The 23,659-nt window shown below is 44.0% G+C and overlaps 1 protein-coding gene across 1 annotated transcript in view; it reads right to left on the bottom strand.

Annotated features, from left to right (window-relative positions):
* L3MBTL2 (L3MBTL histone methyl-lysine binding protein 2) overlaps positions 1–23,659 on the bottom strand; it is an 837,765-nt gene that overhangs the window by 441,593 nt on the left and 372,513 nt on the right. The window contains exon 8 of the mRNA XM_040406869.1: positions 6,572–6,660. Within this exon, the coding sequence (XP_040262803.1) occupies positions 6,572–6,660 (89 nt within the window). The remainder of the gene's footprint in view (positions 1–6,571; positions 6,661–23,659) is intronic.

Below are 23,659 nucleotides of genomic sequence, written 5' to 3'. Positions count from 1 at the left end.
GCAAAATAATAAGTCGAGAGGGTATTACTTCATAACCTCCCAGGTAAGAATAAACAAAGGGTAGGGAATATATGTGCTGTCGTGGTGATCTCGTGGAAACTGAATTACCGGTAAGTCTAATTCCGGCTTTCCACCTCATCACCACGACGGCTACAAGGAGATATAAAAAATTATAGCTTAGGGGACGACGACCGCCTGAAGGACCTTACGTCCAAAAGACAAATCTGAACTAGATAGGTCTAGCCTATAGTGTTTTGTAAAGGTGTGAATGTTAGACCAAGTAGCAGCTTTACAGATCTCCTCAAGAGAAGCTCTGGCCCGCTCGGCCTGGGAGGAGGACATCGCTCGGGTAGAGTGAGCTCTCAAATTTGAGGGGCAAGGAAGGCCTTGGGACTCATAGGAAATGGAATCCTTAATCCACCGTGCTAAGGAGGACCTGGAGGCTTTTAGACCCTTATTCTTACCTGAGAATAAGACAAATAGGTTGTTGGATCTACGGAAACCTTTTGACACTTCGAGATACCGTAAGACTGAGCGTCTTACGTCTAGTGAGTGGAAGCTAGATTCCCTATCATTAGAGGGATTACTGCAAAAGGAAGGTAAAACTATCTCCTGGTTACGGTGGAAATCCGATACTACTTTAGGCAAAAAACCTGGATCTAATTTAAGAATAATTCTATCATCGGTGATACGGAGATAGGGTTCTTATATCGATAGAGCTTGAATCTCGCCTAGCCTTCTTGCGGACGTGATGGCCACCAAGAATGTGGTCTTTAGAGATAGACAGGGGCTCAAACGGGGCAAGTGTTAGGCCTGTGAGCACCGTATTAAGGTCCCAGTTGGGGATCCTGGATTTTAGAGAGGGGCGTAGCCGAGAAGCAGCTTTCATAAATCTTTTGATCCAGCGATGATTGGCTAGATCTTGATCAAAAAAACAAGTTAGGGCCGAGACTTGTACCTTCAAGGTGGAAGGTCTAAGACCTAATTCAAGTCCCTGCTGGAGGAAGTCCAAGATTTTCTGAAAATTGGGCAGCTCTAAGTTTGGGGCAGGGTTACCAATCCAGGAACAGAATCTCTTCCAAATCTTTAGATAGATCGAGAAGGTAACCTCCTTCCTACTCGCTTTCAGGGTAGATATCACTTGGTCAGAAAGCCCTTGTGACTTCAACCTCTGGACCTCAGGATCCAAGCTGATAACTTGAGGATGCTCGGGTTTGGGTGTGGAATTGGCCCTTGATGAAGCAGGTCCCTCCTGGAAGGAAGAGGCCATGGGTCCTCTAGTGATAGGTTTTTTAAGGAAGGGAAACAGCTCCTTTTCGGCCAATAGGGAGCTATTAGAATTAGAGACGTGTCATCTAGGTTGAGTTTTTGAATTATCCTGGGAAGTAGAGGAAGGGGTGGAAACGCATAACAGAGATCCCAGTCCCAATGAATCGTGAGCGCATCCAGCACCCAAGGATTGTCCCGTGGGTTCAATGAACCGAATGTTGGTACCTTTGCGTTCTTCTTGGAGGGGAACAGGTCCACTTGTGGAGTGCCCCATCTTTCTACCAGAACCTGAAACACGTCCTGAAAGGGATATTTACTTTTATAGGGTCTCTCCTCTGGGAAGCCCTTTTTCTTGTCCGCAGCCTTTTCTAAGATACGGTCCAAGACAGGGCCAAAGACGTACTCCCCTGAGAACAGGATGGAGCATAATTTTATCTTTGATATGGTCTATTAACTGGCGACTGAGATAGTCTGCTTCCACATTCAGTATCCCTTTCAAATGAATTGCGGAGATGGATCTCACGTGGGACTCTGCCCAATTGAAGATCTTTCTTGCGACTGACATCAGTTTCTCCGATCTTGTGCCTCCCTGGTGAGAGAGGTATGCTACCGTTGTCGTATTGTCTGAAAGAATTTTTACGTGTCGACCCACGAGAAGGATTTCTGCAGCTTTCAGAGCTTTCCAGACCGCTTCCAGCTCTCTGAAGTTGGAAGATTGAGAGCGGGTTGTTGGAATCCAGGAACCCTGAAAGAAGTGATCTCCCACTTTTGCTCCCCATCCTTTTTCGCTTGCATCTGTAAGCACTTGAATGATGGGAGTCTTCTCCCAGGCAACTCCCAAGGACAGATTGCTTGTGCTTTTCCACCAGTCTAGGGAGGTCTTCACCGCTAGAGGGATCAGAACTTTGTGATCCAAGGAGGACTGTTGCTTGTTCCAAGTTCTGAGGATCCATGACTGGAGGGATCGGAAGTGGGTCTGGCTCCATGGGACGGACGGAATGCAGGATGAGAGAAGACCCAGGAGACTCATAGCTTCCCTTATGGGACAAGACCTCCTGTTCTGAAACCATCGAACCTTCAATTGGAGGTTTTTGACCTTGTCTGGTGGAAGAAAGGTATGTTGAGCCCGGGAATCCAGGACGACACCCAAAAACTGGATATTGCTGGAAGGTACAAGATTTGACTTTTTCTGGTTCACCAACCACCCTAGATCGTGGATGAGAGAGAGGAAGGTTAATAAGTCTGTTCGGAGTTTGTTCTCTGAATTCCCAATCAGGAGGAAATCGTCCAGGTATGGTATAATCACCAATCCCTTGTCTCAGGAAGGCCACCACCTCGACTACCAGTTTCGTGAAGACTCTGGGCGCAGATGATATCCCAAAGGGAAGGGCCGTAAACTGGAAGTGACGGGTTACCCCCCTGTGGTCCTGGATGGCAAATCTCAAGAACTTTTGGGATTCTGGATGAATTGGGACGTGGTAGTAAGCGTCCTGAAGATCTACTGAACACATCAGAGCATTCCTCCCTATTAAAGGAATCAGGGACTTTAGGGATTCCATCCTGAATTTCCGATAAATTATAAATTTGTTCAGGGCTTTTAAGTTTATAATCGTACGGAATGAGCCTTCTTTTTTCTCCACCAGAAAAAGATTTGAATAGAACCCCTGTCCTAGCTGTGTTGATGGGACCCGTACTATCACATCCATCGCCAGAAGGCTTTGAATTCCTTGCAGAATCTTTTTGCGTACATTGGAGGAGTTTGGATTGGTAACAATGAAGCGGTTTGGGGGAGATGAAGAAAGTTCGATTCGGTATCCGAATTTTATGATGTCCCGGACCCAAGGATTCGGGGTAATGGACTCCCAAGGAGTCAGAAAATTCTTCAATCTCCCCCCGACTCTGGCGTCATTGTTTATCCGAGGACTTATTTTGGGAGGAAGAGGGGTTACTTCTACCCCTGCTCCCTTTCGGATAGCTCCAGCGTCCTGACTTCCCTTTATCCCTAAAGGATTTGTTCTGGCTAGTGGGGGCCCGAAAGGGATATTTCCTTTTATAGGGTCTCTCCTCTGGGAAGCCCTTTTTCTTGTCCGCAGCCTTTTCTAAGATACGGTCCAAGACAGGGCCAAAGACGTACTCCCCTGAGAACAGGATGGAGCATAATTTTATCTTTGATGTGTTGTCGCCTGACCAGCTCTTCATCCACAAGTCGCGGCGGGCCGCATTGGAAAGACCGGCATCTTTCGCAGCAAATCTGAGAGATTCTGCTGAGGCATCTGCCATAAATGCTGTGGCGGACTTCAATAAGGGGAGGGACCTTAAGATCTCTTCCCTGGGAGTATTATCTCTGATGTGAGATTCTAGCACATCTAGCCACAACCTCATGGACCTTGCTACCGAGGTGGCTGCGATGTTCGCTTTTAAATTAAACATGGCCGCTTCCCACGATTTTTTTAAAAGACTATCTGCCTTCCTATTTATGGGGTCACGCAACTGAGAGGTGTCTTCAAAGTGCAAGGCAGTCTTTTTATTGACTTTTGCGACTTGAATGTCAACTTTTGGTGTTTCGTTGAAAATTTTCCCTTCGTTAGTGTCAAATAACAGACGGTTCTTAAAAGGCCCTGGACACCCCCAACCGCTTCTCTGGGTTGGACCATTCGTCGAGCACCATATCTCGTATGTTCTCATTGATTGGAAACACACGGGTCTTTTTAACCCGGAGTCTCCCAAACATTTCGTCCTGAACTGAGTGGGCTCTTGGGGTTTCTTCTACCCCCATAGTGGCCCGGATAGCCCTTAGAAGGTCTGGCATTTCATCCAACGAAAAACAAAATTCCCTATCTGATTCTGTAGTCTCAATATCAGAGGATGCCTCCTCGTCCTCCCAGGCTCTAGATGATGAAGCATCTTCCCCTATCACCTCCGGGTCTGATAAATAAGGAGATGGCCCCCGTCGCTTTTTAGGTGGAGGTGGGTCCCTGGGTAAGGGGGAAATTTGGGATAAGGAGGTTTTTACTTCCTCATGTATCATGGACCTCAATTCGTCAAAGCAAGAAGGCTGTTCTTCAGCAATAACGCTAGAGATGCAGTCCTTGCATAGCCTCTTGCGGTAGTCGTCCGGAAGCCGTTTGAGGCAGGACACAGACTTAGCCTATTTTCTGATATTTTTCTGAGCCTCCTAAGGGACCTGGGAAGAATAACCCCCATCAGCCATGAAAGTATACATGGAGATAAATAGCCAGAAGCCCCAACCAGAGATGTGGAGGAGGAGGAACAAGCAACCTGGTACAGTGTCTAAGAACAAGTAACAGGGCATAAAAAGCGCTTCCCCACAGGGGAACTTACGGCAGGCGGCACAGAAGGGTCTCCAGGGGAGCGGGGTTAAGTCGACATGACTGCACGCTGACTCCGATGTACGCCGGTACACAGAGACGTTCGGCACTTGCTGGCGCCGAAATTTGGACTGGAGACGCTTCCTGGATGACGTCACTTCCCCCGTCCACCGGAAGTGACGTCTGCCGCTTTTCTGAAGCGCTTAGGCGCGCACCCGGCGAAAGCCAAGCAGGCCCGGCGGGAGATCGCGACCCGGGAGCAGGCTCACATATAGAAATGGAGCGAGGCCTCCCTCCTTCACCAGGTAAGGTGTCAGGAAGTTATCCATCTTCATCTCCCCACAGGGAGACTCTGTCTGCCCCTGTCCTCTGTAGGGACAGGAAACACTGGTGTTGGTGGTGGTAGGGGGGGATTTAAACCCTCTCTCTGTTCCTGCCCCTACAGAAGTCAGGGTTCAATCTCCTTGTAGCCGTCGTGGTGATGAGGTGGAAATCTTTAGTTGCCTAAAATGTGGGGAAGTATGTCCATATACTCTGGCTATGCATAAAAACTAAAGAGTTCTGGGGAAAGGTTAATGACAGAATAGAGCAATATCACAGGATTAAAATACCCAGGCAATTTGAGATATGCATTCTGGGGGTGATGGAAAAAATCCCCTGTTTCAAGCAAGTAAATGTATTGTTGGACATTGGGGAAGGTAGTGCTGTACCCACGGTTAGGGAATGGGAGAGGCTCACCAGAACTTCACTTGCCATAGAGGAATTTCATTTGGTAAATATTAAGAAAAAATACTGTTTTATTAGAACATGGCAGAAATGGTTAATAAAGTGATCCCCTTTGAGATTGGGGTGTGCTGGGGCTGCGGGGGGGACGACAAAAGTGCAACTTTTGGAGCGCAAAACGGTATTTGCACAAAAATGTGTGATTCTGCATACCAGTTTTCTGGCATACAAGCTTACTACATACGCCCATGGTTTGTAGAGGTCAGTGTAGAGGAACTGAAGCTGCACAGGGCCCTAAAGCTCAGCGCTACGGAAAACCTTTAGGATGAACTGGAATGCCAAATGTAAACCAGACCTTCCTGTCCAGAAATCTGGGCAGGACATTCCAATTGCTGTTTTGGCTTAATGGGCACCAGTGGCGTAACTACAGAAGGCTAGCAAATTTTTGTATGCCCTGCCCCCTCACCCCGAGCAACTTCCCTGCAACCCCTCCTCTGGCGGCCAGTTAAGACCACCCACATTTGCCATATAACCCCCTACATACTCAGTAGGTGTATTTCCTTAGTGCCCCTTTCACAGTAGTTATGCCTCTTAGTGAATCCACACAATAGTAATGCTCTCTTAGTGCCCCCACACTGTAGCATACCCACTTGGTGCCCCTTCCTAATAGTTTCGTCCTCTTAGTCCCCCCCCCACATAGTTCTTGTAGTGTTAATAAAATAAAAACATTAATACTCACCTAGCCTGTTGCTCGATTAATGGGAGACATCCAGCTCTCTCCAACAGATGCAATGCAGTGACACCATTGTGCCTCAGAGTGCACAAGGCGGGGAATGATCCTTGACCCATGCCCTCTTTTATTCAGCCCAGCAAACGTGATGATGTCACTACATTGTGCCCGCTGGAGAGGGCACGTGCCAAAAATAAGGCCTGGGCCATAATGGATAACAGACATCCATTAGCGCCCAGGTCACTCTGCCACTGGAAGTAGTTTCGCCCCTTGTGAGCACAAATTCGCACAGACACACTAAAAATTTTTGTAGAAGGCCAGGCCAGAAGAGTGGAGGCTATTATAGCAAAGGGAACCCAACTCCATATTAGGTTTTGAAATGGGATATCTAACAAGCTCATAGAGATGTGATGGTCAAGTCTACTGGATATTTATCCATATAGTGTAGTGCTGTGTATCATGGGAGCAGCAAGTAGTTAAGGCTGATGGCTAATATTCTTTGTATGGAAGCAGTGCTTACCTTAACATGGAACTCTGCTGGAATAGTCCTAGACCCAACCAGCTGTTTCATCAGGAATTCTTTCCAATTATCATATTGTGCCTGGATAACTACATAATGGAAATATATATTAAATGTTATTTCAGAAAGACACTATTGTTTTCAAACACAATAAGTAGACCAAGAATAATTTTAAGCAATCGCAGCACAAACCTGATACTTGGGTTCAAAAGCATTGGCAAAAACAGGTGAACAGGGAAAATTTTAAAAACAAATGGCAGAATTTCATTTTTTTCCTATCACATGGGGCCATTGAAACTTACAACTGATCCCGCAAAAAAAGAACAAGCCCTGATACATCTAAATAAATGATTGATTATGTGGGGAAACTACTGCAAATATTTAAAGGGGTTTTTCCGGGAATATTGATTTGTATGCAAGTGCCTTCAGCCAGGCCTATGAAATAGATGATAAAAACTTACCTGCTCCACGACGCTCTGGTCCTCCATTTTGCCTCAATCGTCCGGGCCCTGTACTGTTTACATCCGGCAGTGGATGGACATGGTCACATGCACCACTCCAGCCAACGACTGGCTTCAGATGTGACATGCTGCTTGTGGCCACATCAACGCTGAAGCCAGTCATTGTTTGGGGAAGGCATGTGACCATGTCCATGCACTGCCAGATGTAAATACTGTAGCGACTGGAAGATTGAGAAAACAGAGGCAGCGCAGAGAACCGGAGCGGCATAAAGCAGGTAATTATGAATTTTTTATTTCTAGGGGAAGGCTGCAGGCACTTGCTTAAAACTCAATATTACTGGAAAACCCCTTCAATTATTATATAATGATGATTCATACTTTGTACCACATAACTTCAATAGGAGTCAGGTTTTGTATCATGGAATACCCTTTAACATCTTGATATGTCTATATGTCAGGGTGAGAACTAAGTTCCTATACTGCGACATACATTTACGTCACAGGCATGACAAGGGCATAGAGATGTGCGCGCCTCATTGGCAGCAGGAGCTGACTGTAATATAAAGCTGGCCTCCCAATACAACGCCGGGAATCGAGCTAGCTCCGGTCATCACCATTTAACCTTTTGAATGCCATGATCAATAGCAAATTCCTTTGTCATGCAATCCCTCCCCCACCTTACAACATAAGTCTGTGGTGCAGATAGCTTTAGGGAGCCCTAAAAATTCCCTCCATGTCTGCCAAATACAGAAGCCTATTAAGCCATTAAAGTACTAAAAAGTAGAATTAATACACTGAATGAAATATGTAGTGCAGTGTACTGAGCAAGCAATCACAGGATCGAAAATTCAGGTTCCCCTAATATATAGATGTTATATACAGTATATATTCTTCTTCCCATTCGCTTCAATGGGAAGGAGAATCTGTAACTACACCTGCTTGCCAATGCAATGTCGACCGTGAGAAGGTAAACAGTGAAGAGAACACAGAGCTTGTACGACTGCTGCGTTCTCTTCAAACAGTTGATGCCGGCAGTCGAAAAAAGCAAGCCCTAACCTAGTCCTTTCAACAGAAAAGTAAAAAGGTAAAAAGGTTAAAAGGTTAAAAGGCTTTAGATTCCAGAATATAAAAAGGGATTTTTGTCTTGAGTGCACAGTAAAACACAAAATATACAAAAAAGCATACAGTAAAACATAAAATAAAAAAAATCAACATATATTTGGTACACAGATAATCACATCAACCCACAGAATAATGTTAACATGACAATTACACCAGATGGTGAACCGCGTAAAAAAAGATTCCCAAATCTAATATATAAAGCTGTGTGTGTGTCCACTAAAGGAATCCGCACCGTCGCATTTACAATCACGAAATTTGGCACACAGGTACATCAGGTGTCCGGGAAGGTTTCAGACCAGATCTCAGTTCTCTCGGACGTACCGTTCCTGAGATATTCCCAAAAAATGCATTAGCCAATAAAAGCTTGGTCACATGACCCTTATCAGCCAATAGAAGCTCTCAGGTCCTTCAGCCTCCACATACACAGTTTTACTCCAGGTTTCCATAACAACCCAGCCATTTATTTTCACTGCTGTAGATTAGTTTTAACCCCTTAAGGACTCAGCCCTAATTCACCTTAACCACCTCAGCCCCCAGTGCTTAAACACCCTGAAAGACCAGGCCACTTTTTACACTTCTGACCTACACTACTTTCACCGTTTATTGCTCGGTCATGCAACTTACCACCCAAATGAATTTTACCTCCTTTTCTTCTCACTAATAGAGCTTTCATTTGGTGGTATTTCATTGCTGCTGACATTTTTACTTTTTTTGTTATTAATCGAAATTTAACGATTTTTTTGCAAAAAAATGACATTTTTCACTTTCAGTTGTAAAATTTTGCAAAAAAAAACGACATCCATATAGAAATTTTGCTCTAAATTTATAGTTCTACATGTCTTTGATAAAAAAAAAATGTTTGGGTAGAAAAAAAATGGTTTGGGTAAAAGTTATAGCGTTTACAAACTATGGTACAAAAATGTGAATTTCCGCTTTTTGAAGCAGCTCTGACTTTCTGAGCACCTGTCATGTTTCCTGAGGTTCTACAATGCCCAGACAGTACAAACACCCCACAAATGACCCCATTTCTGAAAGTACACACCCTAAGGTATTCGCTGATGGGCATAGTGAGTTCATAGAACTTTTTATTTTTTGTCACAAGTTAGCGGAAAATGATGATTTTTTTTTTTTTTTTTTTTTTTTCTTACAAAGTCTCATATTCCACTAACTTGTGACAAAAAATAAAAAGTTCTATGAACTCACTATGCCCATCACGAAATACCTTGGGGTCTCTTCTTTCCAAAATGGGGTCACTTGTGGGGTAGTTATACTGCCCTGGCATTCTAGGGGCCCAAATGTGTGGTAAGGAGTTTGAAATCAAATTCAGTAAAAAATGACCTGTGAAATCCGAAAGGTGCTCTTTGGAATATGGGCCCCTTTGCCCACCTAGGCTGCAAAAAAGTGTCACACATCTGGTATTGCCGTACTCAGGAGAAGTTGAGGAATGTGTTTTGGGGTGTCTTTTTACATATACCCATGCTGGGTGAGATAAATATCTTGGTCAAATGACAACTTTGTATAAAAAAATGGGAAAAGTTGTCTTTTGCCAAGATATTTCTCTCACCCAGCATGGGTATATATAAAATGACACCCCAAAACACATTCCCCACCTTCTCCTGAGTACGGAGATACCAGATGTGTGACACTTTTTTGCAGCCTAGGTGGGCAAAGGGGCCCATATTCCAAAGAGCACCTTTCGGATTTCACTCGTCATTTTTTACTGAATTTGATTTCAAACTCCTTACCACACATTTGGGCCCCTAGAATGCCAGGGCAGTATAACTACCCCACAAGTGACCCCATTTTGGAAAGAAGACACCCCAAGGTATTCCGTAAGGGGCATGGCGAGTTCCTAGAATTTTTTATTTTTTGTCACAAGTTAGTGGAAAATGATGATTTTTTTTTTTTTTTTTTTTTTTTCATACAAAGTCTCATATTCCACTAACTTGTGACAAAAAATAAAAACTTCCATGAACTCACTATGCCCATCAGCGAATACCTTGGGGTCTCTTCTTTCCAAAATGGGGTCACTTGTGGGGTAGTTATACTGCCCTGGCATTCTAGGGGCCCAAATGTGTGGTAAGGAGTTTGAAATCAAATTCTGTAAAAATTGACCTGTGAAATCCGAAAGGTGCTCTTTGGAATATGGGCCCCTTTGCCCACCTAGGCTGCAAAAAAGTGTCACACATCTGGTATCTCCGTATTCAGTAGAAGTTGGGGAATGTGTTTTGGGGTGTCTTTTTACATATACCCATGCTGGGTGAGAGAAATATCTTGGTCAAATGCCAACTTTGTATAAAAAAATGGGAAAAGTTGTCTTTTGCCAAGATATTTCTCTCACCCAGCAGGGGTATATGTAAAATGACACCCCAAAACACATTCCCCACCTTCTCCTGAGTACGGAGATACCAGATGTGTGACACTTTTTTGCAGCCTAGGTGGGCAAAGGGGCCCATATTCCAAAGAGCACCTTTCGGATTTCACAGGTCATTTATTACAGAATTTGATTTCAAACTCCTTACCACACATTTGGGCCACTAGAATGCCAGGGCAGTATAACTACCCCACAAGTGACCCCATTTTGGAAAGAAGACACCCCAAGGTATTCGCTGATGGACATAGTGAGTTCATGGAAGTTTTTATTTTTTGTCACAAGTTAGTGGAATATGAGACTTTGTATAAAAAAAAAAAAAAAAAAAAAAAAATCAGCATTTTCCACTAACTTGTGACAAAAAATAAAAAATTCTAGGAACTCGCCATGCCCCTCACGGAATACCTTGGGGTGTCTTCTTTCCAAAATGGGGTCACTTGTGGGGTAGTTATACTGCCCTGGCATTTTCCAGGGGCCCTAATGTGTGGTAAGTAGGTAAATGACCTGTGAAATCCTAAAGGTGCTCTTTGGAATATGGGCCCCTTTGCCCACCTAGGCTGCAAAAAAGTGTCACACATGTGGTATCGCCGTATTCAGGAGAAGTTGGGGAATGTGTTTTGGGGTGTCATTTTACATATACCCTTGCTGGGTGAGAGAAATATCTTGGCAAAAGACAACTTTTCCCATTTTTTTATACAAAGTTGGCATTTGACCAAGATATTTCTCTCACCCAGCATGGGTATATGTAAAATGACACCCCAAAACACATTCCCCAACTTCTCCTGAGTACGGCGATACCAGATGTGTGACACTTTTTTGCAGCCTAGATGCGCAAAGGTGCCCAAATTCCTTTTAGGAGGGCATTTTTAGACATTTGGATACCAGACTTCTTCTCACGCTTTGGGGCCCCTAGAATGCCAGGGCAGTATAAATACCCCACATGTGACCCCATTTTGGAAAGAAGACACCCCAAGGTATTCAATGAGGGGCATGGCGAGTTCATAGAAAAAAAAAATTTTTGGCACAAGTTAGCGGAAATTGATATTTTTAATTTTTTTCTCACAAAGTCTCCCGTTCCGCTAACTTGGGACAAAAATTTCAATCTTTCATGGACTCAATATGCCCCTCACGGAATACCTGGGGGTGTCTTCTTTCCGAAATGGGGTCACATGTGGGGTATTTATACTGCCCTGGCATTCTAGGGGCCCTAAAGCGTGAGAAGAAGTCTGGAATATAAATGTCTAAAAAATTTTACGCATTTGGATTCCGTGAGGGGTATGATGAGTTCATGTGAGATTTTATTTTTTGACACAAGTTAGTGGAATATGAGACTTTGTAAGAAAAAAAAAAAATAATTCCGCTAACTTGGGCCAAAAAAATGTCTGAATGGAGCCTTACAGAGGGGTGATCAATGACAGGGGGGTGATCAATGACAGGGGGGGTGATCAATGACAGGGGGGGTGATCAATGACAGGGGGGGTGATCAATGACAGGGGGGGTGATCAATGACAGGGGGGGTGATCAATGACAGGGGGGGTGATCAATGACAGGGGGGTGATCAATGACAGGGGGGGTGATCAATGACAGGGGGGGTGATCAATGACAGGGGGGGTGATCAATGACAGGGGGGGTGATCAATGACAGGGGGGGTGATCAATGACAGGGGGGTGATCAGGGAGTCTATATGGGGTGATCACCACAGTCATTGATCATGCCCCTGTAAGGCTTCATTCAGACGTCCGGATGCGTTTTGCGGATCCGATCCATCTATCAGTGGATCCGTAAAAATCATGCGGACGTCTGAATGGAGCTTTACAGGGGTGTAATCAATGACAGGGGGGTGATCAGGGAGTCTATATGGGGTGATCACCACAGTCATTGATCACGCCCCTGTAAGGCTTCATTCAGACGTCCGGATGCGTTTTGCGGATCGGATCCATCTATTAGTGCATCCGTAAAAATCATGCGGACATCTGAATGGAGCTTTACAGGGGGGTGATCAGGGAGTCTATATGGGGTGATCACCACAGTCATTGATCATGCCCCTGTAAGGCTTCATTCAGACGTCCGGATGCGTTTTGCGGATCGGATCCATCTATCAGTGCATCCGTAAAAATCATGCGGACATCTGAATGGAGCTTTACAGGGGGTTGATCAATGACAGGGGTGTAATCAATGACAGGGGTGATAACCACAGTCATTGATCACGCCCCTGTAAGGCTTCATTCAGACGTCCGGATGCGTTTTGCGGATCCGATCCATCTATCAGTGCATCCGTAAAAATCATGCGGACATCTGAATGGAGCTTTACAGGGGGTTGATCAATGACAGGGGTGTAATCAATGACAGGGGGGTGATCAGGGAGTCTATATGGGGTGATAACCACAGTCATTGATCACGCCCCTGTAAGGCTTCATTCAGACGTCCGGATGCGTTTTGCGGATCGGATCCATCTATCAGTGCATCCGTAAAAATCATGCGGACATCTGAATGGAGCTTTACAGGGGGGTGATCAGGGAGTCTATATGGGGTGATCACCACAGTCATTGATCATGCCCCTGTAAGGCTTCATTCAGACGTCCGGATGCGTTTTGCGGATCGGATCCATCTATCAGTGCATCCGTAAAAATCATGCGGACATCTGAATGGAGCTTTACAGGGGGGTGATCAGGGAGTCTATATGGGGTGATCACCACAGTCATTGATCATGCCCCTGTAAGGCTTCATTCAGACGTCCGGATGCGTTTTGCGGATCCGATCCATCTATCAGTGCATCCGTAAAAATCATGCGGACGTCTGAATGGAGCTTTACAGGGGGGTGATCAATGACAGGGGTGTGATCAATGACAGGGGGGTGATCAGGGAGTCTATATGGGGTGATAACCACAGTCATTGATCACGCCCCTGTAAGGCTTCATTCAGACGTCCGGATGCGTTTTGCGGATCCGATCCATCTATCAGTGGATCCGTAAAAATCATGCGGACGTCTGAATGGAGCTTTACAGGGGGGAAATCAATGACAGGGGTGTAATCAATGACAGGGGGGTGATCAGGGAGTCTATATGGGGTGATAACCACAGTCATTGATCACGCCCCTGTAAGGCTTCATTCAGACGTCCGGATGCGTTTTGCGGATCCGATCCATCTATCAGTGGATCCGTAAAAATCATGCGGACGTCTGAATGGAGCTTTACAGGGGGTTGATCAATGACAGGGGGGTAATCAATGACAGGGGGGTGATCAGGGAGTCTATATGGGGTGATCAGGTGCTAATAAGGGGTTAATAAGTGACGGGGGGGGGTGTAGTGTAGTGTAGTGGTGCTTGGTGCTACTTTACTGAGCTACCTGTGTCCTCTGGTGGTCGATCCAAACAAAGGGGACCACCAGAGGACCAGGTAGCAGGTATATTAGACGCTGTTATCAAAACAGCGTCTAATATACCTGTTAGGGGTTAAAAAAATCACATCTCCAGCCTGCCAGCGAACGATCGCCGCTGGCAGGCTGGAGATCAACTCTCTTACCTTCCGTTCCTGTGAGCGCGCGCGCCTGTGTGCGCGCGTTCACAGGAAATCTCGCGTCTCGCGAGATGACGCACGGATGCGTCCAGGAGGAATGAATCAACCACCTTCCGGACGCATCCGTGCGTTAGGCGGTCGGGAGGTGGTTAAAGGGAACCTGTCATGTGGATATTTGATTATAATCTAACTAATTATATACAATCATTAACTACTAAAAAGTACCTTAGATGTATTCACTTACTGGTGTAACAGATGGTTACCTCATAATATACACACAAAGATGCCACATGCTAATGAGCTGATTTGAGTCCAGCGGTTATTTAATTCAGAGCTATAGCCACTCCCATCCCCACCTGCTGCTGATTCATATGGAAAAGAAATGTCAATCTGCAGCCAGTAGGCGGGGAGAGTCAGGAGCTCATAAATATTCATGACTCCTCATTATCAGCTAGAGCTTTTCAATACAAGATGTTGGCAGATTGACTGGGTCAATTAAAGAAAGTGACCCAGCATTTTGCTAAGAGAATCAGTCACTTATTTATGTTGCCCTTAGTTAGGACACCATAAAACTGGTGACAGGTTCTCTTTAAGGCCTTGGCCATTTTTTGCAAATCTGACCAGTGTCACTTTAAGTGCTGATAACTTTAAAACGCTTTGACTTATCCAGGCCATTCTGAGATTGTTTTTTCGTCACATATTGTACTTCATGACACTGGTAAAATGAAGTAAAAAAAATATCATTTTATTTATAAAAAAATACCAAAATTACCCAAATTTTTTTAAAAATTGCAAATTTCCAATATTCAATTTCTCTACTTTTATAATACATAGTAATACCTCCAAAAATAGTTATTAATTTACATTCCCCATATGTCTACTTCATGTTTGGATCATTTTGGGAATGATATTTTATTTTTTGGGGATGTTACAAGGCTTAGAAGTTTAAAAGCAAATCTTTCAAAAACCACATTTTTAGGGACCAGTTCAGATCTGAAGTCACTTTGCGAGGCTTACATAATAGAAACCACCCAAAAATGACCCCATTCTAGAAACTACACCCCTCAAGGTATTCAAAACTGATTTTACAAACGTTGTTAAGCCTTTAGGTGTTCCACAAGAGTTATTGGCAAATGGAGATGAAATTTCCGAATTTACATTTTTTGGCAAATTTTCCATTTTAATAAATTTTTCCCAGTAACAAAGCAAGGGTTAACAGCCAAACAAAACTCAATATTTATGGCCCTGATTCTGTAGTTTACAGAAACACCCCATATGTGGTCGTAAACCGCTGTACGGGCACACGGCAGGGCGCAGAAGGAAAGGAATGCCACACGGTTTTTGGAAGGCAGGTTTTGCAGGCCTGGTTTTTTTGACACCATGTCCCATTTGAAGCCCCCCTGATGCACCCCTAGAGTAGAAACTCCATAAAAGTGACCCCATCTAAGAAACTACACCCCTTAAGGTATTCAAAACAGATTTTACAAACGTCGTTAACCCTTTAGGTGTTCCACAAGAGTTATTGTCAAATGGAGATGAGATTTCAGAATTTAATTTTTTGGGCAAATTTTCTTTTTGAATCCATCTTTCTCAGTAACAAAGCAAGGGTTAACAGCCAAACAAAACTCAATATTTATGGCCCCGATTCTGTAGTTTACAGAAACACCCCATATGTGGTCGTAAACTGCTGTACGGGCACACGGTAGGGCGCAGAAGGAAAGGAATGCCATACGGTTTTTGGAAGGCAGATTTTGCTGGACTGTTTTTTTTGACACCATGTCCCATTTGAAGCCCCCCTGATGCACCCCTATTGTAGAAACTCCATAAAAGAGACCCCATCTAAGAAACTACACCCCTTAAGGTATTCAAAACAGATTTTACAAACGTCGTTAACCCTTTAGGTGTTCCACAAGAGTTATTGTCAAATGGAGATGAAATTTCAGAATTTTATTTTTTGGGCAAATTTTCTATTTTAATCCATTTTTCTCAGTAACAAAGCAAGGGTTAACAGCCAAACAAAACTCAATATTTATGGCCCCGATTCTGTAGTTTACAGAAACACCCCATATGTGGTCGTAAACTGCTGTACGGGCATACTGTAGGGCGCAGAAGGAAAGGAATGCCATACGGTTTTTGGAAGGCAGATTTTGCTGGACTGTTTTTTTTGACACCATGACCCATTTGAAGTCCCCTTGATGCACCCCTAGAGTAGAAACTCCAAAAAAGTGACCCCATTTTAGAAACTACGGGATAGGGTGGCAGTTTTGTTGGTACTAGTTTAGGGTACATATGATTTTTGGTTGCTCTATATTACACTTTTTGTGAGGCAAGGTAACAAGAAATAGCTGTTTTGGCACCGTTTTTATTTTTTGTTATTTACAACATTCATCTGACAGGTTAGATCATGTGATATTTTTATAGACCAGGTTGTCACGGATGCGGCGATACCTAATATGTATACTTTTTTTTATTTATGTCCAAACCGGATTCCAAAAAAGTTGGGACACTAAACAAATTGTGAATAAAAACTGAATGCAATGATGTGGAGATGGCAAATGTCAATATTTTATTTGTGATAGAACGTAGATGACAGATCAAACGTTTAATCCGAGTAAATGTATCATTTTAAAGGAAAAATACGTTGATTCCAATTTTCACAGTGTCAACAAATCCCAAAAAAGTTGGGACAAGTAGCAATAAGAGGCTGGAAAAAGTAAATTTGAGCATAACGAAGAGCTGGAAGACCAATTAACACTAATTAGGTCAATTGGCAACATGATTGGGTATAAAAACAGCTTCTCAGAGTGGCAGTGTCTCTCAGAAGCCAAGATGGGTAGAGGATCACCAATTCCCACAATGTTGCGCAGAAAGATAGTGGAGCAATATCAGAAAGGTGTTACCCAGCGAAAAATTGCAAAGACTTTGCATCTATCATCATCAACTGTGCATAACATCATCCGAAGATTCCGAGAATCTGTAACAATCTCTGTGCGTAAGGGTCAAGGCCGTAAAACCATACTGGATGCCCGTGATCTCCGGGCCCTTAAACGACACTGCACAACAAACAGGAATGCTACTGTAAAGGAAATCACAGAATGGGCTCAGGAATACTTCCAGAAACCATTGTCAGTGAACACAATCCACCGTGCCATCCGCCGTTGCCAGCTGAAACTCTACAGTGCAAAGAAGAAGCCATTTCTAAGCAAGATCCACAAGCTCAGGCGTTTTCACTGGGCCAGGGATCATTTAAAATGGAGTGTGGCAAAATGAGACTGTTCTGTGGTCAGACGAGTCACGATTCGAAGTTCTTTTTGGAAATCTGGGACGCCATGTCATCCGGACCAAAGAGGACAAGGACAACCCAAGTTGTTATCAACGCTCAGTTCAGAAGCCTGCATCTCTGATGGTATGGGGTTGCATGAGTGCGTGTGGCATGGGCAGCTTGCATGTCTGGAAAGGCACCATCAATGCAGAAAAATAGATTCAGGTTCTAGAACAACATATGCTCCCATCCAGACGTCATCTCTTTCAGGGAAGACCCTGCATTTTTCAACAAGATAATGCCAGACCACATTCTGCATCAATCACAACATCATGGCTGCGTAGGAGAAGCATCCGGGTACTGAAATGGCCAGTCTGCAGTCCAGATCTTTCACCTATAGAGAACATTTGGCGCATCATAAAGAGGAAGGTGCAACAAAGAAGGCCCAAGACGATTGAACAGTTAGAGGCCTGTATTAGACAAAATGGGAGACCATTCCTATTTCTAAACTTGAGAAACTGGTCTCCTCGGTCCCCAGACGTCTGTTGAGTGTTGTAAGAAGAAGGGGAGATGCCACACAGTGGTGAAAATGGCCTTGTCCCAACTTTTTGGGGATTTGTTGACACCATGAAATTCTGATTCAACATACTTTTCCCTTAAAATGGTACATTTTCTCAGTTTAAACTTTTGTTCCGTGATTTATGTTCTATTCTGAATAAAATATTAGAAGTTGGCACCTCAACATGATTGCATTCAGTTTTTATTCACGATTTGTATAGTGTCCCAACTTTTTTGGAATCCGGTTTGTAAGTATTACACAATGATTTCTTTTTTGAAACAAAAAAAATCATGTTTTAGTGTTTCCATAGTCTGAGAGCCATAATTTTTTCAGTTTTTGGGCGATTACCTTGGGTAGGGTAGGTAGGATTTTTGCGGGATGAGATGACGGTTTTATTGGCACTATTTTGGGGAGCGTGTGACTTTTTGATCGCTTGCAATTACACTTTTTGTGATGTAAGGTGACAAAAAATTGCTTTTTTTACACAGTTTTTTTTTTTTTTTTTTACGGTATTCACCTGAAGGGTTAGGTCATGTGATATTTTTATAGAGCAAGTTATTACGGACGCTGCGATACCTAATATGTATACTTTTTTTTATTTATGTAAGTTTTACAAAAATCATGTTTTAGTGTTTCCATATTCTGAGCCATAGTTTGTTTATTTTTTGGGCGATTGTATCAGGTAGGGGCTAATTTTTTGCGGGATGAGGTGACGGTTAGATTGGTACTATTTTGGTGGGCAAACGCCTTTTTGATCGCTTGCTGTTGTACTTTTTGTGATGTAAGGTGACAAAAAAATGTTTTTTTTTAGCACAGTTTTTATTTTTTATTTTTTACGGTGTTCATCTGAGGGGTTAGGTCATGTGATATGTTTATAGATCCGGTCAATACGGACGCGGCGATACCCAATATGTATACTTTTTTTTTTTTCCTATTTTTTACCAATTTATTTTTTACTTTATTTGGGGAAAATGACGTTTTTGTTTATTTTTACTTGAAACTTAATTTTTTGGGGGGAAATTTTATTTTTATAACTTTTTTTTACATTATTTTTTGTCCCACTTTGGGACTTCAACTTTTGGGGGTCTAATCACTTTTACAATGCATCCCAATACTTCTGTATTGGAATGCATTGGCTGTATGAGTAATACTGTGTGTATTACTCATACAGCTTCCGGCCTGTGAGATCCAGGGGGCTGGATCTCACAGGCTCGTCACTGGAAGGGAGCGCGATGCATTCCTTAGACATCGCGCTGTCTTCCATGCCATCGGGTCCCCCCTACAGCCACATGGGGACCCGATGGCACCGCCAGACGCCGCCACCGCAATAGGTAAAAGCCGCAAACCGCAGGTCTGAATTGACCTGAATGATTTCAGCGGACATCCTGTTGCGATTAACCCCCGCCGGGCGGCAATCGCGATTTAAACTTAGGACGCACCGGTGCGCCTTGAGTCCTTAAGGACTCGGGAAACAGGGCGTACCGGTACACCCTAAGTCCTTAAGGGGGTTAAAGGAAATCTGTCACCAGGATAATCGCTATTGAAGTAAAGCCATGGCCTAATAGGACTTAGTACCTTATTTCAAGATGTGCCTTTGTTCAAGCAATAGATGTTTTTATCCTCTGAAAATCCAGTTTATTTTAATAGCAAATGAGCCAGTAAGGTTCCCAGAGGGGCGTCACTTTTGCAAGAAGGAGCCCAGACACGCCCCCCGCCCCACAATGTGTCCACCCTCAAAAGACTCCTGAGCCGATTGGGATTGAAAAAATGAAGATAAAAATCAACTTCTGTCAGCTGCAGGGGTGGGAGGGAGGGTGACTTTCTTCCTGCAGCTCATGCTCACTTAGGCTCCACTACCCTTAGGCTCCATTCAGACGTCCGTAGTGCATTGCAGATCTGCAAATTGCGGATCCGCTATACACCCATCCGGCACCCCCATAGAAATGCCTATTCTTTTCTGCAATTGTGAACAAGAATAGGACATGCTCTATTTTTTTTCCGGAGCTGCAGCCCGAAAGATCGGGGCCGCGCTCCGAAAATGCAGATGCGGACAGCACACTGTGTGCTGTCCGCATCTCTTCCGGCCCTATAGAGAATGAATGGGTCCGCATCTGTTCCGCATAATTGCGGAATGGATGCGGACCCATTCTACAGACGTGTGAATGGACCCGTAGAGTAAGCTATTCAAAAGGATACGCCCCTGATCTGGTTAGGCCACGCCCCTCCTCAGCCGACTGAGATTGAAAAAATGAAGTAAAAAATCAACTTCTAGGTACCGATAAGCCACGCCCATATCTGGTTAGACCACGCCCCCCACTCCTTAGCCGACAGGGATTTAAAAAATAAATGTAAAAATCAACTTCTGTCAGCTGCAGGGGTGGGAGGGAGCAGTGGCGTAGCTAGAAATGACTGGAGTGGGCCCCACAGCAAATTTTTGAATGGGGCCCCTCTCCCCCAGTCATTTTTTCGCAACCCCTTCCTTTCATGCTGCCCCCATTCCTGTGGCTAGTAAAGATCGCTCTCTCAGACCAGGCCCGGCAGCTGTTCCATCCGTTTCTTATACTTTCTATACTGTCACTGTATATAATTTCATTGTGTAATACTGTTGAGGGGGTTCTGACAAAATCTTTTAGTCCTCCTTCACCTGGATGGGCCCCTTCTGGGTCAGGGCCGCTTCCCCTGCTTCCCCTATAGTTACGCCCCTGGGAGGGAGGGAGGGTGACTTTCTCCCTGCAGATCACACTCAGACAGTACAGTGCTGCTGTCCTAGAGTGAGCTGTTCAAAAGGACACGCCCACAATCCAGTAAAGGCCACTGTTAAGGGGGCGGGCCCCTGTGGAGGTCACTGTCAAGGGGGTGGCATGCTGTGAAAGTCACTGTTAAAGGGGAAGGCTGCTGTAAAGGTCAAAGTTAAGGGGGTAGGCTGCTGTGGAGGTCCAATTTTAAGGGACAGGACACTGTGGGGGGAGCAGTTTTAACGGGTGGGGGTTGTGGAAGTCACTGTTTTGGGGGCGGGGTGCTGTAGATGTCACTGTTATAGTGGATAGCGAAGCCGGGTCCTTCAGCTAGTTGCTAATAAAGGAATAAATAATGAAAATAAAAACCCTCACACAACTCCATCAACAGAGAAATAAAAAAAAATATAAAAGTTTTGGCTCTCAGAATTTAGTGACACAAAAAAGACGTTCTTTTAAAAAGTGATTTTGTTAATGCAAAGCAGACCATGCTGATCTACACACTAAAGCTAGCGAGTTATTGTATTTTTCATCTTATAAAAGACACACTTCCCCCCACAAGTGGGGGAAAAAAGTTAGTGCGTCTTGTAGGGCAAAAACGAATGAGCGCTTCCGTTTTGGAAGCGGTCATTAGTGCACAGTAGGACCAGGGAGAAGTGAATACAGTGCTGGCAGTACTCACAGCTCCTAGTTGTTCTTCTGTCGGTGCCGCGTTGTGTTGTGACCTGTGCACAGCGTAAGGACGTAGGCTCGCTCTGTGACCCTACGCTGTGTGAAGTTGGGTCACTGCTGAGCGTGGCAGGAAGAGCGTCAAATCCCCGAAGTGGTGGTGGGTTCTGGAGAAGGATAGGTGAGTTGATTTATTTATTTTTTGTCTGATCTGAGGTCTGAATAACATTGGGGGTCTAACTAATCATGGCGGTCTGATCTAAGGTCTGATTGGGGGGTCCAAGCTGAGTATAAATTAACATTGGATGTCATATCTGCGGTCTGATTAACAGTACATGTTTTTTTATTATTTTCCTCCTGTAAAAATTAGGTGCGTCTCATAGACAAACACAACTTACAGTTGCAAGAAAAAGTATGTGAACCCTTTGGAATTATATGGAATTCTGCTCAAATTGGTCATAAAATGTGATCTGATCTTCATCTAAGTCACAACAATAGACAATCACAGTCTGCTTAAACTAATAACACACAAAGAATTGAATGTTACCATGTTTTTATTGAACACACCATGTAAACATTCACAGTGCAGGTGGAAAAAGTATGTGAACCCTTGGATTTAATAACTGGTTGAACCTCCTTTGGCAGCAATAACTTCAACCAAACGTTTCCTGTAGTTGCAGATCAGATGTGCACAACGGTCAGGAGTAATTCTTGACCATTCCTCTTTACAGAACGGTTTCAGTTCAGCAATATTCTTGGGATGTCTGCTGTGAATCGCTTTCTTGAGGTCATGCCACAGCATCTCAATGGGGTTGAGGTCAGGACTCTGACTGGGCCACTCCAGAAGGCGTATTTTCTTCTGTTTAAGCCATTCTGTTGTGGATTTACTTGGACAGATGGCCTTAAGTTCTCCTGCAAAATGTCTTGATAAACTTGGGAATTCATTTTCCCTTCGATGATAGCAATCCATCCAGGCCCTGACGCAGCAAAGCAGCCACAAACCATGATGCCCCCACCACCATACTTCACAGTTGGGATGAGATTTTGATGTTGGTGTGCTGTGCCTCTTTTTCTCCACACATAGTGTTGTGTGTTTCTCCCAAACAACTCAACTTTGGTTTCATCTGTCCACAGAATATTTTGCCAGTACTGCTGTGGAACATCCAGGTGCTCTTGTGCAAACTATAAACGTGCGGCAATGGTTTTTTTTGGACAGCAGTGGCTTCCTCTGTGGTATCCTCCCATGAAATCCATTCTTGTGTAATGTTTTACTTATCGTAGATTCGATAACAGGGATGTTAGCATATGCCAGAGACTTTTGTAAGTCTTTAGCTGACACTCTAGGATTCTTCTTCACCTTATTGAGCAGTCTGCGCTGTGCTCTTGCAGTCATCTTTACAGGATGGCCACTCCTAGGGAGAGTAGCAGCAGTGCTGAACTTTCTCCATTTATAGACAATTTGTCTTACCGCGGACTGATGAACAGCAAGGCTTTTGGAGATACTTTTATAACCCTTTCCAGCGTTATGCAAGTCAACAATTCTTAATTGTAGGTCTTCTGAGAGCTCTGTTGTGCGAGGCATTATTCACATCAGGCAATGCTTCTTGTGAAAAGCAAACCCAGAACTGGTGTGTGTTTTTTATAGGGCAGGGCAGCTGTAACCAACACCTCCAATCTCATCTCATTGATTGGACTCCAGTTGGCTGACACCTCACTCCAATTATCTCTTGGAGATGTCATTAGTATAGAGGTTCACATACTTTTTCCACCTGCACTGTGAATGTTTACATGGTGTGTTCAATAAAAACATGGTAACATTTAATTCTTTGTGTGTTATTAGTTTAAGCAGACTGTGATTGTCTATTGTTGTGACTTAGATGAAGATAAGATCACATTTTATGACCAATCTGTGCAAAAATCCATATCATTCCAAAGGGTTCACATACTTTTTCTTGCAACTGTATAGGGTGAAAAATACACTGCACAGCGAGTGCTGTGAAAAGCAAACTACAAAAATGCATTTTTGTTCATGCAGTCTCCTAAAAAATGGAACGGAAAGTGATAAAGTAAAATGTGCCGCAAGCCAGCAAAGAATGCAATATGGACAATCACAATTCATTAAGTGCCTTGTGTTAACTTTGTCACCATGATAAAGGCCATTTGCTGAAGTGAGACAGCCCCTTTAAAGGGGTTGTCTCATCATGGACAATGGGGGCATATCGGTAGGATATGCCCCCATTGTCTTATATGTGCGGGTCCCACCGCTGGTACTCGCACCTATATCGAGAACAGAGCCACGCAAGTGAAGGAGGGCACACTGCGCATGCGTAGCGGCACCCATTCACTTGCGCGGTATGCTCCCATTAACTTCTATAAGGGAGTCGGCTTGGTGGT

The sequence above is a fragment of the Bufo bufo genome, chromosome 9 (assembly GCF_905171765.1).
Source record: "Bufo bufo chromosome 9, aBufBuf1.1, whole genome shotgun sequence".
NCBI lineage: Eukaryota > Metazoa > Chordata > Amphibia > Anura > Bufonidae > Bufo > Bufo bufo.
The sequence above is the reverse complement of the archived record's forward strand: the minus strand, read 5'-3'. Positions and strand labels throughout refer to the sequence as shown.